General features: G+C 39.5%; 1 protein-coding gene across 2 annotated transcripts in view; it reads right to left on the reverse strand.

Moving 5' to 3' along the window:
- Positions 1-11,290: 11,290 nt before the first annotated feature.
- The window catches only part of LOC147905579 (Peptidyl-tRNA hydrolase II (PTH2) family protein), a 61,854-nt gene continuing 59,798 nt past the window's right edge, over positions 11,291-13,346 (reverse strand). The window contains exons 8-9 of one of the 2 annotated variants that reach the window (XM_087380713.1): positions 11,697-11,755; positions 11,295-11,598 (exon numbers count right to left, since the gene is read on the reverse strand). In XM_087380713.1, coding sequence (XP_087236839.1) covers positions 11,706-11,755 — 50 coding nt within the window. In that variant the 3' untranslated portion in view covers positions 11,295-11,598; positions 11,697-11,705. Of the gene's footprint in view, positions 11,756-13,346 lie in introns of both variants that reach the window. The other variant, XM_087380704.1, reaches the window with a different exon arrangement.

The raw sequence follows: 13,346 nt of genomic DNA on the forward strand, positions 1-13,346 counted from the left end.
CCCTCCCCCACGCCCGCCCCCTTCCCCTCCCCCTTCCCCCCCCTCCCCGTCGAGCCGGCGGGGACGAGGGGGAAGGGGGAGGAGAAGGGGGCGGGTGCGGGGGAGGGGAAGGGGGCGGGGCGGGCGGGGCGGGCAAGGGGACAGGGCGGGCAGGGGGCAAGGGGGAGGGGGAGGGGGCGGGGAGGGAGCGGGGGCGGGGAGGGGGAGGGGGGGCATCGCCCCCCTCACCTGTTGTGCACGCAACATGTGAGGGGGGCGATGCCCCCCCTCCCCCTCCCCACCCCCACCCCCTCCCCCTTGCCCCCCCACCCGCCCCGCCCCCTTCCCCTCCTCCCCCTCTGCTGTTCCCCCCCCCTCCCCATCGAGCCCCCCTCCCCCGTGCCCGCCCCGCCCCCTTCCCCGCCCGCCCTGCCCCCTTCCCCTCCCCCGCACCCGCCCCCTTCCCTTCCCCCTCCCCCCCTCCCCGTCGAGCCCCCCTCCCCCGCGCCCGCCCCCTTCCCCTGCCCCTTCCCCCCCCTCCCCGTCGGCTCGATGGGGAGGGGGGGGGTTGCTATTCTACTTTTATACATAAAACAGGTATTCACCCTAACAGAGGGTATGGATGTGGTGTTATATAAGAAGAATGAAGTGGTGGCTTTTGGACGAATTCATAGTCTTGATCTTATGAATGTGTGTCATTTCCAACTTGTGGTGAGAGAAGATGTGTAGTGATAATCACCAACGTTGTAAATCCTAAAGTACATTTAAAATATCCACATGGAGACTTTGAAACATTGGGAGATATTTTACAATGTGACATATTTGATATGCAAGCACACAGAACACTCTGGGACCAAGATGAAATTGTTCCAAAGACATACTTTCAAGATATCAAGAAAACTTATTTTCAGGGGGAAAAAGTAGAGATGTTATCTTGCTCCGAAGAAGTTTTAGCAATTGGCAACTTTAAGGGCCATGCTCAGAGTTTTCTCTGTATAGTGGAGATAATTAAGTTGACTAGTGCAGGTGTCATTCAAAATGCAATGGATAGTACTTCACAATCAGACGTCCATAATACTACGTCTCAACTACAAGTTCATAGTACTTGTAAATGGGGGTTAGCTTTCTTGAAATCAAGTTTGCCCAAGACAATTTCCTTCAATGTCATGGAAGACACAACGGAATATTATCAGAAGAAAAAGACTATAACACAAATGGGATCCAAATTGATAAGAAGCTATAGTAGTAATCAAGAGTATCATAGTGGCATGCTCACAGGTATTGAGGACATTATAGTAACAGATGTTGATGTAGAAAAGGTTTCTTGTGTTGCAAGTGACTCAATATACTCACTGGTATAGAAGACTTGTCTTGTGTTGCAAGTGACTCGAACAAGCTCACTGGTATAGAAGACTTGTCATGTGTTGCAAGTGACTCGAACCAAGTGACTCGAACAGGCTCACTGGTATAGACTTGTCCTGTGTTGCAAGTGACTTGAACAGGCTCACTGGTATAGAAAACTTGTCTTGTGCTGCAAGTGACTCAAACATGCTTATTGATATAAAAGACTTGTCTTGTGTTGAGAATAATAAGATGGGACCACAAAGAAAAATACACGCAAAGATCGATGGGATAAGTGATGCAATAACAAGAATTGATGATATTAGTGACAATGATCATGATGTTACCACTCGAATACAAGGCAAAAGGGGCAGAGAATATGAGACTTATCATGTTGTTCGTAATATTGTTGCTAGCATGCCAGAGAATATAGATGGGAGAATCTTGAGTTACGAAGGAGAAACAGTTCAACCACAAAATTCAAGAGGCATTGGCAACAAATTGACATCAATGAACATGTCGACCAGATTGCCATTTCCAAGATATTATAAGGTATCAAATAATTCTCAAGCCCACAGCATTTGATATAAAGATGAAGATTCAAGGGAAATGGATTCGAGGTTTGATGGTCTTACAACTAGAAAACGCAAGACACTATTTACAAAAAGAAAGTATGTGAGTGTGAAGAGGCGAAGAATCATGGCATCAATTCCAGAACCAAAGAGACATGTGATGCTATCCGAGGAGAATATGGAAAGGATGCTTATGCAAGTTTGTTGCAAGAGACTTTGCATTAGAAAAGTTGGAAAAGATGATTGTGCACCCATACGCCTTGGTATTTGGAGTAAGACAACGCAAGACACCATCAAAGAAAAGGATGTCAAAATGTAAGACATGTGATGAATTAAAAAATGCCATTAAACATAGTAAATGTTCAGCCAGCGAGGAAGATATATTAAATGGCGATCAATCCATTTACATCATGTGCAGGTTGCTCGAAAGGTTGTATGCTTCTTGGAGAGAGGAAGCTATTTCACATGTCGATAAGTCCATGTGCATCACCATTAATGGCATGGACCAGAATACAACCACTTTGCCATGATATAGACGTATCCCACCGGCATTGGAGGGCAAACGTGGACTAAAAACACACTTGTGTGGAGTATTAGTACATGGATACCGAATCTTTTGTGATGTATGGATTGATAGTTTGCATGACCATGATAGTAACCAGGTTGTTACATTAATCATGAAAGCAATAAGAAAGGTCAGAGATGCTCACGGATGTTTGCCTAACACATTGCGAATACAAGTTGATAATTGTTGGAGAGAGAACAAGAATAAATATATATTTGCTTTATGATCTATGCTGGTTGGTTTGAAAATATTTGAAGAAGTGGAAGTCGGCTTTCTTCTTGTCAGCCATACATGAAGACATAGATCAAATCATCAGTGTTACCTCTGGTGAGTTGAAGGCAATGGATGTTTTGACAATGGAGGATATGCTATTTCAAATGGGAAAAAAATTGGAGGTTCTCGCAAGGAAAGAATCAGAAGTGGCTATCTTAGAGAGGATGGTAGATTAAAGAGCATTCATAGAGCCACATTTACAAATAGGAATGATGCCCTAATAGGACACACAAATCCACACTACTTTCGGTTTCACATGCATAACAATATTCCAGTGATGCAATGGAAGCACTACTCAGTAGATGGAGATCATTTATGGAGTGAGTCATATGCTTTATTAAAACGAATAAATCATTGGAGGAAACTAGATTTGTTCTTGCAAAAAACAAATCACTTGACATAGATGAAATGAAAGCTTGAAAGCCTTCATTAAACTCTTCAAAGTATGATGCAGAAATATCCCGAGCAATCAACTAAGAATTGGAGACAATTAAATCAAGTGAAGCACTTATCCAATCTTTAGAAAGACAAGAAAACTTAATGAGCATTGAATACTCTGAATCCTTTTGGCCGGAACAAGCTAGGTCACCAAGTTTTCCTTTGGATATAAATATGTTAGTAGATATGGAGGAAGCAGAGGAATGCCTTTTACCTCAAAAATATTGTGGTAGGAAGGGAGACAAACCCTTACCAGAGTTTATACCATCTAATGAGATTGAAGAGGGTCTATTTGTTGCAGTTTGGGCAATCTGATCTAGGTTCAGAGTTGGATGACCAAGGTGGCCCAATTTGGGTTGCAAAGGTTGCTAAGATAGAAAGGGATGACAAGGAACTCCTATAACATTTATAGCTTTATGGTATGAACCAAAGCCATTGAAAAATCTCCCAAGAAGATATACAATAAAACAACTCTATGAGGGATGCTTGCAAAAGAAACGTGAAATGGGTTCCAAATAATGAGGGTGGAGGTCAGTAGCATTATTCATTGCTGGAAATCGAGGACACGAAGTTTTAAAAAGAAGAATGGATACAATGTTGAAAAATGTATCACAATCCCTGATCCAAGTCATGTCCATATTAAACATCATTTGGCAAGACTTGACCCATCAAGCTCAAATACATTACATGAATCTGATGACTCTGAACGAGATTCAGATGCATAAGATAATGTTTTGTATGCTTTTTTCCATACAAATGGTGTATCTATACACCACCAATAAGATAATTTATTGTATGGTTTGTTTTTCAAAAAAAGGGTGTATCTATACACCACTTATATATTGAATTCAACAAACTCTTTTTTTTTCAAAAAAATGGTGTATCTATACACCACTTATATATTGAATTCAACAAACTCTTTTCATATGGTGTCATATTTTCACTTCATAGTGTTAAAATTGAACTTGAGTTAGGAGACTACTATTATTATTATTATAGTTATTGGATGGGGGCACCATGCACGAGTTTGGGAATTATAGCTTCACTGAGCCATTTTTTTTAAAATTAGAGGTTACCACTTGACTTTTTAGCTTAATAAGGCCATATTTGTATATAAGTGACCCATTTAGTGCTCAAAAAAACCCAATTTTTTAGCTCACTAAGTGAAGTTGAGTGGAGAGGATATGCTCCCAAAAAAAGTCCAAACCAAGAGAGAAAGTCCAAAAATTTTGAATAGTGTGTTTATGCTCTCCCTCACGACAAGGAGTCTGAGTGCTCAAGGGAGCACGGTGAAGGCTTGTGAGGATACCTCCCTGCTTGCGAAAGACCAGCGCCCTAAGTCATCATTTCGAACACATTCTATGCCTTGTAGTTAGATTTACAAATTTGTTATCCTTTTCTTCATGAAATCTGCAAGGAGCTGCTTCAATCTCATTGATCTTCTTTGTTGTGTAGCCTTCGATGCTTAGGAACCTTTGCATGCTGCATGGTTAGGAGAGGGACACTATCCCGATCACTTCTACTTATAGTTTCAAATCTTTGCAACTACTTAGAAGCTCTGTGAGTTGTATTAATAATGCATGCTTGATCACCAGTCTCTAACATCTCTTGGAATAGACGTGACCCACTCCATGGTATTCATGAGCTGCGTCGGCCTGTAGCTCCCCTGGAAATGCACGACTCCTTACATCCTTGTAGTCTCATGCAAAAGATGGGATCTGTCAACGAGACCTATGAGCATGGGCCCCTTTCACACTTGGTGACCTATGAGCTTAGGCCCCTCAAACACCTTATTATGCAGGCTTCTCCCAATTAGAAATGACTATTACAACTCCGTCTGCTCAGGCACTTATGATGAGGCACCATCGCCTTTGAGCTACCAGGCAAAAACACTCGGTCGCCACCTTCACGAACTTCTTGCAAGTTCACTACCTTGATGACGTTTGATATTCTTGCTGAGAATCTGCTAGGTGGTCTTAGCTACGTCCATATATCGTATGGTTATGAAAGGAAATACTATAATGTGCTAATGACAAAGTGGTATGGGCCTCAGTCGAGCCTTGTCTAGATGGTACTTGAAGTTTTCATTATTATAAAGCTTGCAAATAGTTTGTATTTGTGTAGGGGAGCTAGGTGCATGAGATCATAGTGGAACTGAATAAAGGAGGATTAGAAAAAAACAAAAAAAGGAAAAAGGAAAAAGAGTAGAAGAGAAAGATATGGAATTGATAGGTATAACACACACTTGCAAGTTCGATGTGAATATCAAAGATCCTAACTTGTCAAACTGGCATGATTTTCTCTTTCAAGCTACTTCCTGGTTCTAAGACCTAACCAAACTTGGTTATGAGGACCCGCTATCGGCCCCTTCACCAGCCTGTCAGGCCATTATGACTATGTTCAATAGAAAGATCCACGAGGTCATATTGACTTGGACTGGAAGGAATTAATCTAGACAAAAAATGAGTCTTCAAAACATGTTTTTACATTTTAAAATTTTCCCCAAATTAAAACAAAAAACTAAGGGTTTTTAAAAACCAAAAAATGAGGGTTTTTAAAAACACGTTTCTAGATTTGGAATATTTTTTCAATTTCATAACAAAAAACATATTTTCACATTTGGAATTGTTTTTTGATTTTAAACCAAAAATGGGAGTTTTTCAAAACGTGTCTTCCTACTTTAATTCTTTTATCAAATCAGTATTAACCAATGAGGGTTTTTTCAAAAAATCATTGTAGATTTTGATTTTTATTTTAATTTTATACCATAAAATTAGGGTTTAGGGTTTAGATCTTAACCAAGTAAATTATTTTAGAGTCTTGCATGTTAATATTCAACCTTAAAAGGTGAAGGTGGATTCCCTAGTATCTATGCTAACTGAAAGTGGGGGTTAAGGTGCAAGCATAGTTGGTGGACATAAAGATTTTGGGGGTGTGGAAGGAAAAGTTAATGGGCACAACTAGTTCTCTTCTTTGGAAGTCCCTTGACCTGTGCGAAGGAAATTAACCAAGTAGATTCTAGTTCCTCCTATCTGCCCTCTATGTGGCAAATCCAAAGAGCTAGTCAAACACCTCCTATGGAACTGTGAATTGACCCATGAGCATAGAGTTGAGGGTGCAATCCACAATGCAAGTCTCATGTCACAATTTTGTATTGGATCAAACTAGAAGCTTCCCCTATTAGGGATGTGACTTCCTTGCCATCTATTCTTGCTTCTCGTTGGCCTTTCATTAGGGCAGTGGTCATGCTTTCTATGAGGGAAACTAGAAACTGTATGTTGTTTCGTCGTGCTGGCATTTAGGGCCTCTCCCATTTTGGGATGTTTGAGGTCATGCCTCTGAGATTTCAGTTGGGTCATAACCCAACAAGAGTCCTTGGTGAGTTGTGTCTTTGGAAGTTGACCTCCTTGTTGGGTTAGCTTTTGCTACATGCAGCATAGACTGTGGGCAGTTAGCCCACAAGTCGATTAAGTTTTGTCTTGTACTTTGGACTTTTGTCTAGAGCTGACCACCCTTTAATATATTCGGCATGTTTATTTTTTTTAAAATCACCTTAAAATATTAAAACAAATTATCTAACATACTCATAAAATACTATTTAACATAGACACCATCTTAGTGTTAATATTAACCACTACAACATTACAACAAACTATCCAATAAAACAGTTACACATAATTGAGAAAATCGAAATGATATCTTTATTTCACAATAGTATTTACATATATGAAAGCCTCTCTTTTCTTCTTCACTATTTTGAAAAGCAAACAAGAACCTCCAATAATTGTTACAAGTCTAGAAGACATGTGTATTAGTACTCTCTACGTGAAAAGCAACGGAGTCCTTTGCTCCAATATAGCCACAATGATTAAAGGGAAGCAAGCAACTAGAGATTCTTCTCACAAAGCTCTTTCTTGGTTTTTTATGAATTGTGCTTCATCTGGTGAATATATATTTTGTGCTTCATCTCAATGTATATCCTAATATATTCCAAATCCTAATAATAAGTCATTTAAATATTAAATTATTTTAAATTAAATATACTTATGCAATCCTAATCTATTTCTAACTGAAATATTTTAATCGTAATCAAATACTACCCAAATATGTTTTAATCCTAATTTAAGTGCTTATATTTTAACCCTAACTTAATACTAAAGTGATCCTAGTATATTCTAATTCTAATTTACATACTTATATTGTAATGCAAAAACTAAATAATTTAATATATTTAAAATTAAATATACTTATAATTTATATTCTAATGTAAATTCTGATATATATTCTAAATCTTAATATATTATAATTTAATACTAAATCAATAAATCCTCATATATATTTTAAATCCTAATATATTACAATCCTATTATATTCTAAATAAATATATGTAAACCCTAATTTAAATGAGGGTTTTTTTTAAAATAAATTTTTACATTTGGGAGTTTTTTCAATATTATATAAAAATTGAAAGTTTTTCAAAACATGCCTTTACATTTTGATTTTTTTTAACAAATTAATACCAACAGAAGGTTTTTCAAAAAGTGCTTGTAGATTTTCATTTTTCCCTTATTTTATACCATAAAATTAGGATTTAGGGTTTAGATCTTAACTAAGTATATTATTTTATCCATTAGGGTTTAGCATTAGGGTTTACATCTTAACCAAGTAAATTTTGAAAGCAATTAAATTCTATTTTCCAATTTCATTACTAATCTTTCTTTCTAATGTTACACGATTTCACTCTAAAAGAGGATTCAGATATGGTATCGTATGGGAGAAATGAAGTGGTTGCATATAGGTCTGATGACTCAAAAAGAGATTTGGAAGAATACCTAAGGATATCTTATGCATCATTTTCAAAGATGGTGCACCTTTACACCACCTCTATGTTAATATCAATAACTCTTGAATTATCATATTTACCTCAAGTAATTTTATTTACTACTCAATTAATAATTAAGGTATTAATTGTTAGCATTGCCTTCCAAGCAACCCTATATTAACACTTTTGTGAAAAAGGTATCCCACACCATTTCTTAACAAGTGGCCCCCTTCTCTCTCTCTCTCTCTCTCTCTCTCACACACACACACACAGAGTTTGCAAATGGGCGTTTGTAAGAGGTTGCATTATAGCATACAAACTTTCCAATGGTTCCACTCACAAGCTTCCATCATAGGTGTTGCAAATTAATCATCCATTCATCTTGACAATCGTTTGCATCCAGCACAACCTAAGGCTACTTGTACTTACTTGTTACTTAATCAAAGAATTAGTTAGTAATTAAAATTAATTAATAATGAAGAAATTAATTAAAAATAATAGAAATAAATTATTAAAGAATGAATTATCAATTAGAAATAGAAAGGGCCACTTAAGATGCACACCTTATGTGGGCACATAAGTCTCAAGCCTTATGTGCCTATATAAGGCATGCACCACATGTGGGAGGCACCTTCCTCTTTTTTTATCAAGACTTTTATTTGGTATCAAATGTGTAGAATAATATATTAAAAAGGATTTTTCCTTTCTCTCACATTCTCTTCCCCAACCATCCCTCTATTCTGTTTCTGCAAGCCACAATTGTCTGGAGAGGAATGTCTGTAGTGTTGCAAAAAGACTCATTTTTTTTAAGTCTACTATGCCAAGGTGATTGGTTTGTAAAGAAAGTCCAAAACAGGAGAAAATTTCCAAAAATGTGTTGGATGAGGAATCTATTTTATTGCTAATACTACATGCTTCACAAGTGGGCTTAGCCCTTTCGTCCACAAAGTCAAGAAATGAAAATTGCTTAATCTGCTTCGATATCTTCGTAACCACGAGTGCCTAATGTTTCTTCAAATTGTGGATCTATTAACCATTGCCTTGATTTCCACGTGCTTTAGTTCTTCCATTTCCATAGGGATGAAATAGTATTATTTGAGGCTTCCAATCAAGGATCCCCCAAATACAATGCCCATAATACACTAATAGACAAAGGAGGCCAATTATGTGCATGTTATCCAAGAAGTTTAGAGCTGACAACCATGAGTAGCAAACAAGAATGTTCCAACCAAATTACAATGCAAACAATGAGACACCCACTAGAGAGAGATGAAGTCACAATAAACAATTCTCCCGTCTTTGATGAGTTTCATCCTATTACAAAGAGATTCATTTGGGTGCTTGTACTTGATGTACTCTATCGTTGTGACGTCAAGGAGGAAAAAATAGTCATGCACTACAATACTTGTGGTAAAAAGTACTTTTAGAATTGCCAATTTCAAGAACCCACAATTGCAAACATAAGTTTATGTAGCCTAAAATTAGTGAGTGGCTATTTATTGGAGTTCTGTATATCTAGCATATTGAGAATGCTGTATAAGCAACAAGGAGGTAACTGTCATATAATTATTGCCCGTAAAACGAAAAAAATGTCACAATGTACTTGAATAGAGAAATAACAATCCATCGATACACCCATTGGAGGTGTTGTGATGTCTCGCTATAGCCACCATTAAAAAACAAGAGTACAAGTACTCGTGAGCACTACCCTTAGAGGGACGAGTTGATTTGAGAAGAGAGAGAGAGAGAGAGAGAGAGAGGGGGGGGGGGGGGGGGGAGGGGAAGGGGGGGAGGGAGGCATTGATTTGGATAGGGGAGAGAAAAGAGGGAGGGAAGGGGAGAGAGAGAGAGAGAGAGAGATGTCACTAAGAATAGAAAGTCTAAAACGTTACCTAAAATAACTAGAAAAAGAGTAAGGAGAGCACTACCTCGTCGGCCATTTCCTTGAGTTGCTGTTCTACATGTTGTAGTGCATGAAGCTGTTGCTTTAATCACAAGGCAGTGCTAATAACGATATGTTGATACTAATAGATGCACACTTTTCTGCACTCATTCAAGGGTATTTATGTTTATATATTCTACTAGTACTTGAAAGTTTGTGTACCCCTTTGAGGGAAACGAAATGGTCATGATGCGTTAAATATCGTGAAAGAATAGCTTGCTAGCAACTAAATATATAGAAGTCCATTATTGATGCAAAGAAGAAAATGGCAATACCTTTGGTACTGTTGTTGCAATAAGCATTCAAGCATACGATAATGTGAAAAGATGGCTACATAGATGGGGGAAAAAATCAAATACTAAAAAGCCTCCATTTGAGCATGACTGGCAATGCTTTAATATCACAAGGAACTACCCCTAATCTAGTAATTGCATGGAGGAAGGATAGAGCATAAGAAGGAACTTCGTATGATTATTTCTTGTTGCTGTGATCTAGCTTGAATTAGAGAACCACATTCTTCCATGAGAAGGGACATCACAATCAAGAGGTCACACTACTTATTCATAAGGTTACGTCTTTGTATGACGGATATGTTGCACACGAGGTAACATGGTAAATCCACACTAAGGCCATGGGAGTAAACAACAACAGACATGAAATACAGAAGGCAGGTCTCTCAAGATGATTCGAACACATAATGGCGGAGCTAACAATGTTAGAACAGATTTCAATTTCAGTTTATGTTTCACCATGCATGCATGTGAAGAATTCATAGAGAGTAAATACTATTAGTGGTGTGACGTAGCCAAATCTCTAAATACATTCTATCAATATGTTGGTCTAGCACTCGAACAATTAAACCGTTCATCTTTAAGTAGCAAACAGACCACTCAATAGGAGGAGCATGTCTAGAGCATAACACTTAACACCACATGCCATCAAGTGTCTAGGGCGTCTTAAACAGTACAAGCAGTCATGCTTCCACATAAGGTCCTCTCCCACATAATATCTCATTGGATTCGCATTCTAAGCTTTGCAAAGTTGCCCACCCACAATTGCACAACCTCACTCTGCAAAACACATATCACAAGTGCTTCTAGCATGTTGTGATTTCCATTGTAAGATTTATCATTAGCCACACACAATCACTCTGCAAAACACATATCACACGTGCTTCTAGTGTCATCCACCATGTGAAGAACAAGCTCCAGCTTCTAACAACCACCTTTATTATCAAAACAATTTATAGATAGGCTTCTAATTTCACATGGTAGGGAGTACAGATGCAAGTATGGTGAGATGGATGCCACCACAATTCAAACAGCAATTGTACCTGTCATTGCTCTGACACATAAATGGAAATCCACAGAAAACCTTGCCAAGCAGATTTTTGAAAATCTCAAGCAACACCTTTTTATAAATTTAAATGACTCATTACAGGAGCATATACTTGGCAGATTCCACAAGCATCACAAATCAACACCCCTCCCTGACTTTCAGAAAGGATCCAAACTGAAATGGGATGCCTTTTCACAAATCCACATGTTGTCTGCCCAATATCCGGACCTTAGATTTACTTCCAGATTAATAAACGAAACCTTGAAGCAAAGTACCTGGAACTTTTAACAAATTTGCATGCAGAAGACTTCACATTTTCAGCTTAGACCTAGAAAGAGGCAGCTGGTTTAGAAACATGGTAGACCTTTATCAAAACCGAAAGGCAACAAGTTATCCAGTGTCTTATGCTGGAAAAGCTGGACTCACATTGAGTTTTTATAATAGCCGAAGATGGCGAGTTATAGAATCAACTGCAGTCTTGGTGCCTGTCATACCAATATAATTAAGAACAGTAATTATTTGCAAGTGTGCAATACGTGATTCTGACCTACATTCACACCCAAGTTCCAAAATTCACAAACTTGTCAACTAGTTGCTTCAAGATGCATGGCTTGTCCCAAATTGAAAGCAGAGTCTCAAAGGCCTTTATGTTAAACAAGGAGCTCCATGGCCTCATAAGCAGCTCTTATGTTAAAAATTTACGAGTGCAGACCACCCAAAAAAATCCATGAAACCAACCATTTTGAAGTATAGAATTCTGATGCTTGATTTGGCATCCAAAGGTACATGACCAAGAGGGCTGTATGCTAGGGCACTGGGTGCCTATCAGCTGGGCACAGTGGGATAGTGAATCCAAATAATGTACAGGGGCTTGGAGCCGACATCCTCACAGTTTGAGGAGCAAGTATGAGCACTGGCACATTTGAGGAGGGCTGGCTGCATGACGGAGGAGAGTGATGTATGCATCCAGGAGGCTTAACGAGAGGGTCTGAGGTAATATGCCATAAATGTCCCCCGTTAGCTAGGTCAATTTTCCCGGACCAGAGTTCCACTCAACGATTTATTCATGGCATACCACCTCGATCTACTCTACCCATCTTCTTTAGTATAGGCACTGGAGGGTCACTGCAGTTTGAGTTAGCATCAGAGAACAGGGACCCAAAATGCCTTAGATTCCCTCAAGTGGCAAAGGATTACAGTGGTGGGATGACTGGAAGAGGCACTCGGCCATAGAAACCAGGCCATACAGCAAGAAGTACACATAGTGGAGGCTATGATCTGACCACTGAGAGAGGTGCAGTGGGATGCACGAGACTGATTTATTCCATCTCTGGTGGAGCAGCTGGAGACGACAATGGAGTACCTTTCTTCTCCAACACCACCCGCATTGATAGACATTTACAGCTGGATGCCTCATCCCGGAGTCTTCAGGAGAGCACCAGTAGTTGGAGCAACAGGTACCACATGAGGTCCTCACCAGATTTTGGTCTTGCCTTGGGACTAGCTCAACAAAGATATCATCCTTCTTGGCCCCCAGATGCATTTGTGTTGGCCAGTGGCTGGAGCACACAAAGAGAGACGGGGCATGCCAGTAGTGTGAGGCAAGGGGCCAAAGACGAGTGTGCGCTGCCCCTGGAGTTCAGAGGATATGGCAGTGTGCCCTCAAGGTTTTTGCCATGACGTGGAGGATCCGACAGGTAGTCATTTGGGGTATGGCGGCCTGGCTTACAGAGGGCCAATATGTCCGTTCCATAGATATAACCTCCCTGTCCTACCAGAGATGGAGAGGGGGCCAACAGTCAAAATATCCAAGAGTCATTGCCTCCTTTCCAACATCACCCACAGACTTCACAGGGGAACATTGTCAGGGAGACCATTGCCAGCATCAATGCTGGAACAAGGGACAGCACGTTCGGCCTGTGGAAACCCTTATCAACATTTGGCACGGCGCATCATTTACATTTACATGTTCCCAGCCACACAAAGAGTACGTCTGTTTCAACTTTTTACGAGGCCTGGCCTGCAGCATCTTTGATACATTCACAGATCGAGGGACTCGTTGGTTGAATATTCCTC

Source organism: Dipteris shenzhenensis, chromosome 1 (genome assembly GCF_047967505.1).
Source record: "Dipteris shenzhenensis isolate YYH24624 ecotype China chromosome 1, Dip_SZ_1.0, whole genome shotgun sequence".
NCBI classification, from domain to species: Eukaryota; Viridiplantae; Streptophyta; class Polypodiopsida; order Gleicheniales; family Dipteridaceae; genus Dipteris; species Dipteris shenzhenensis.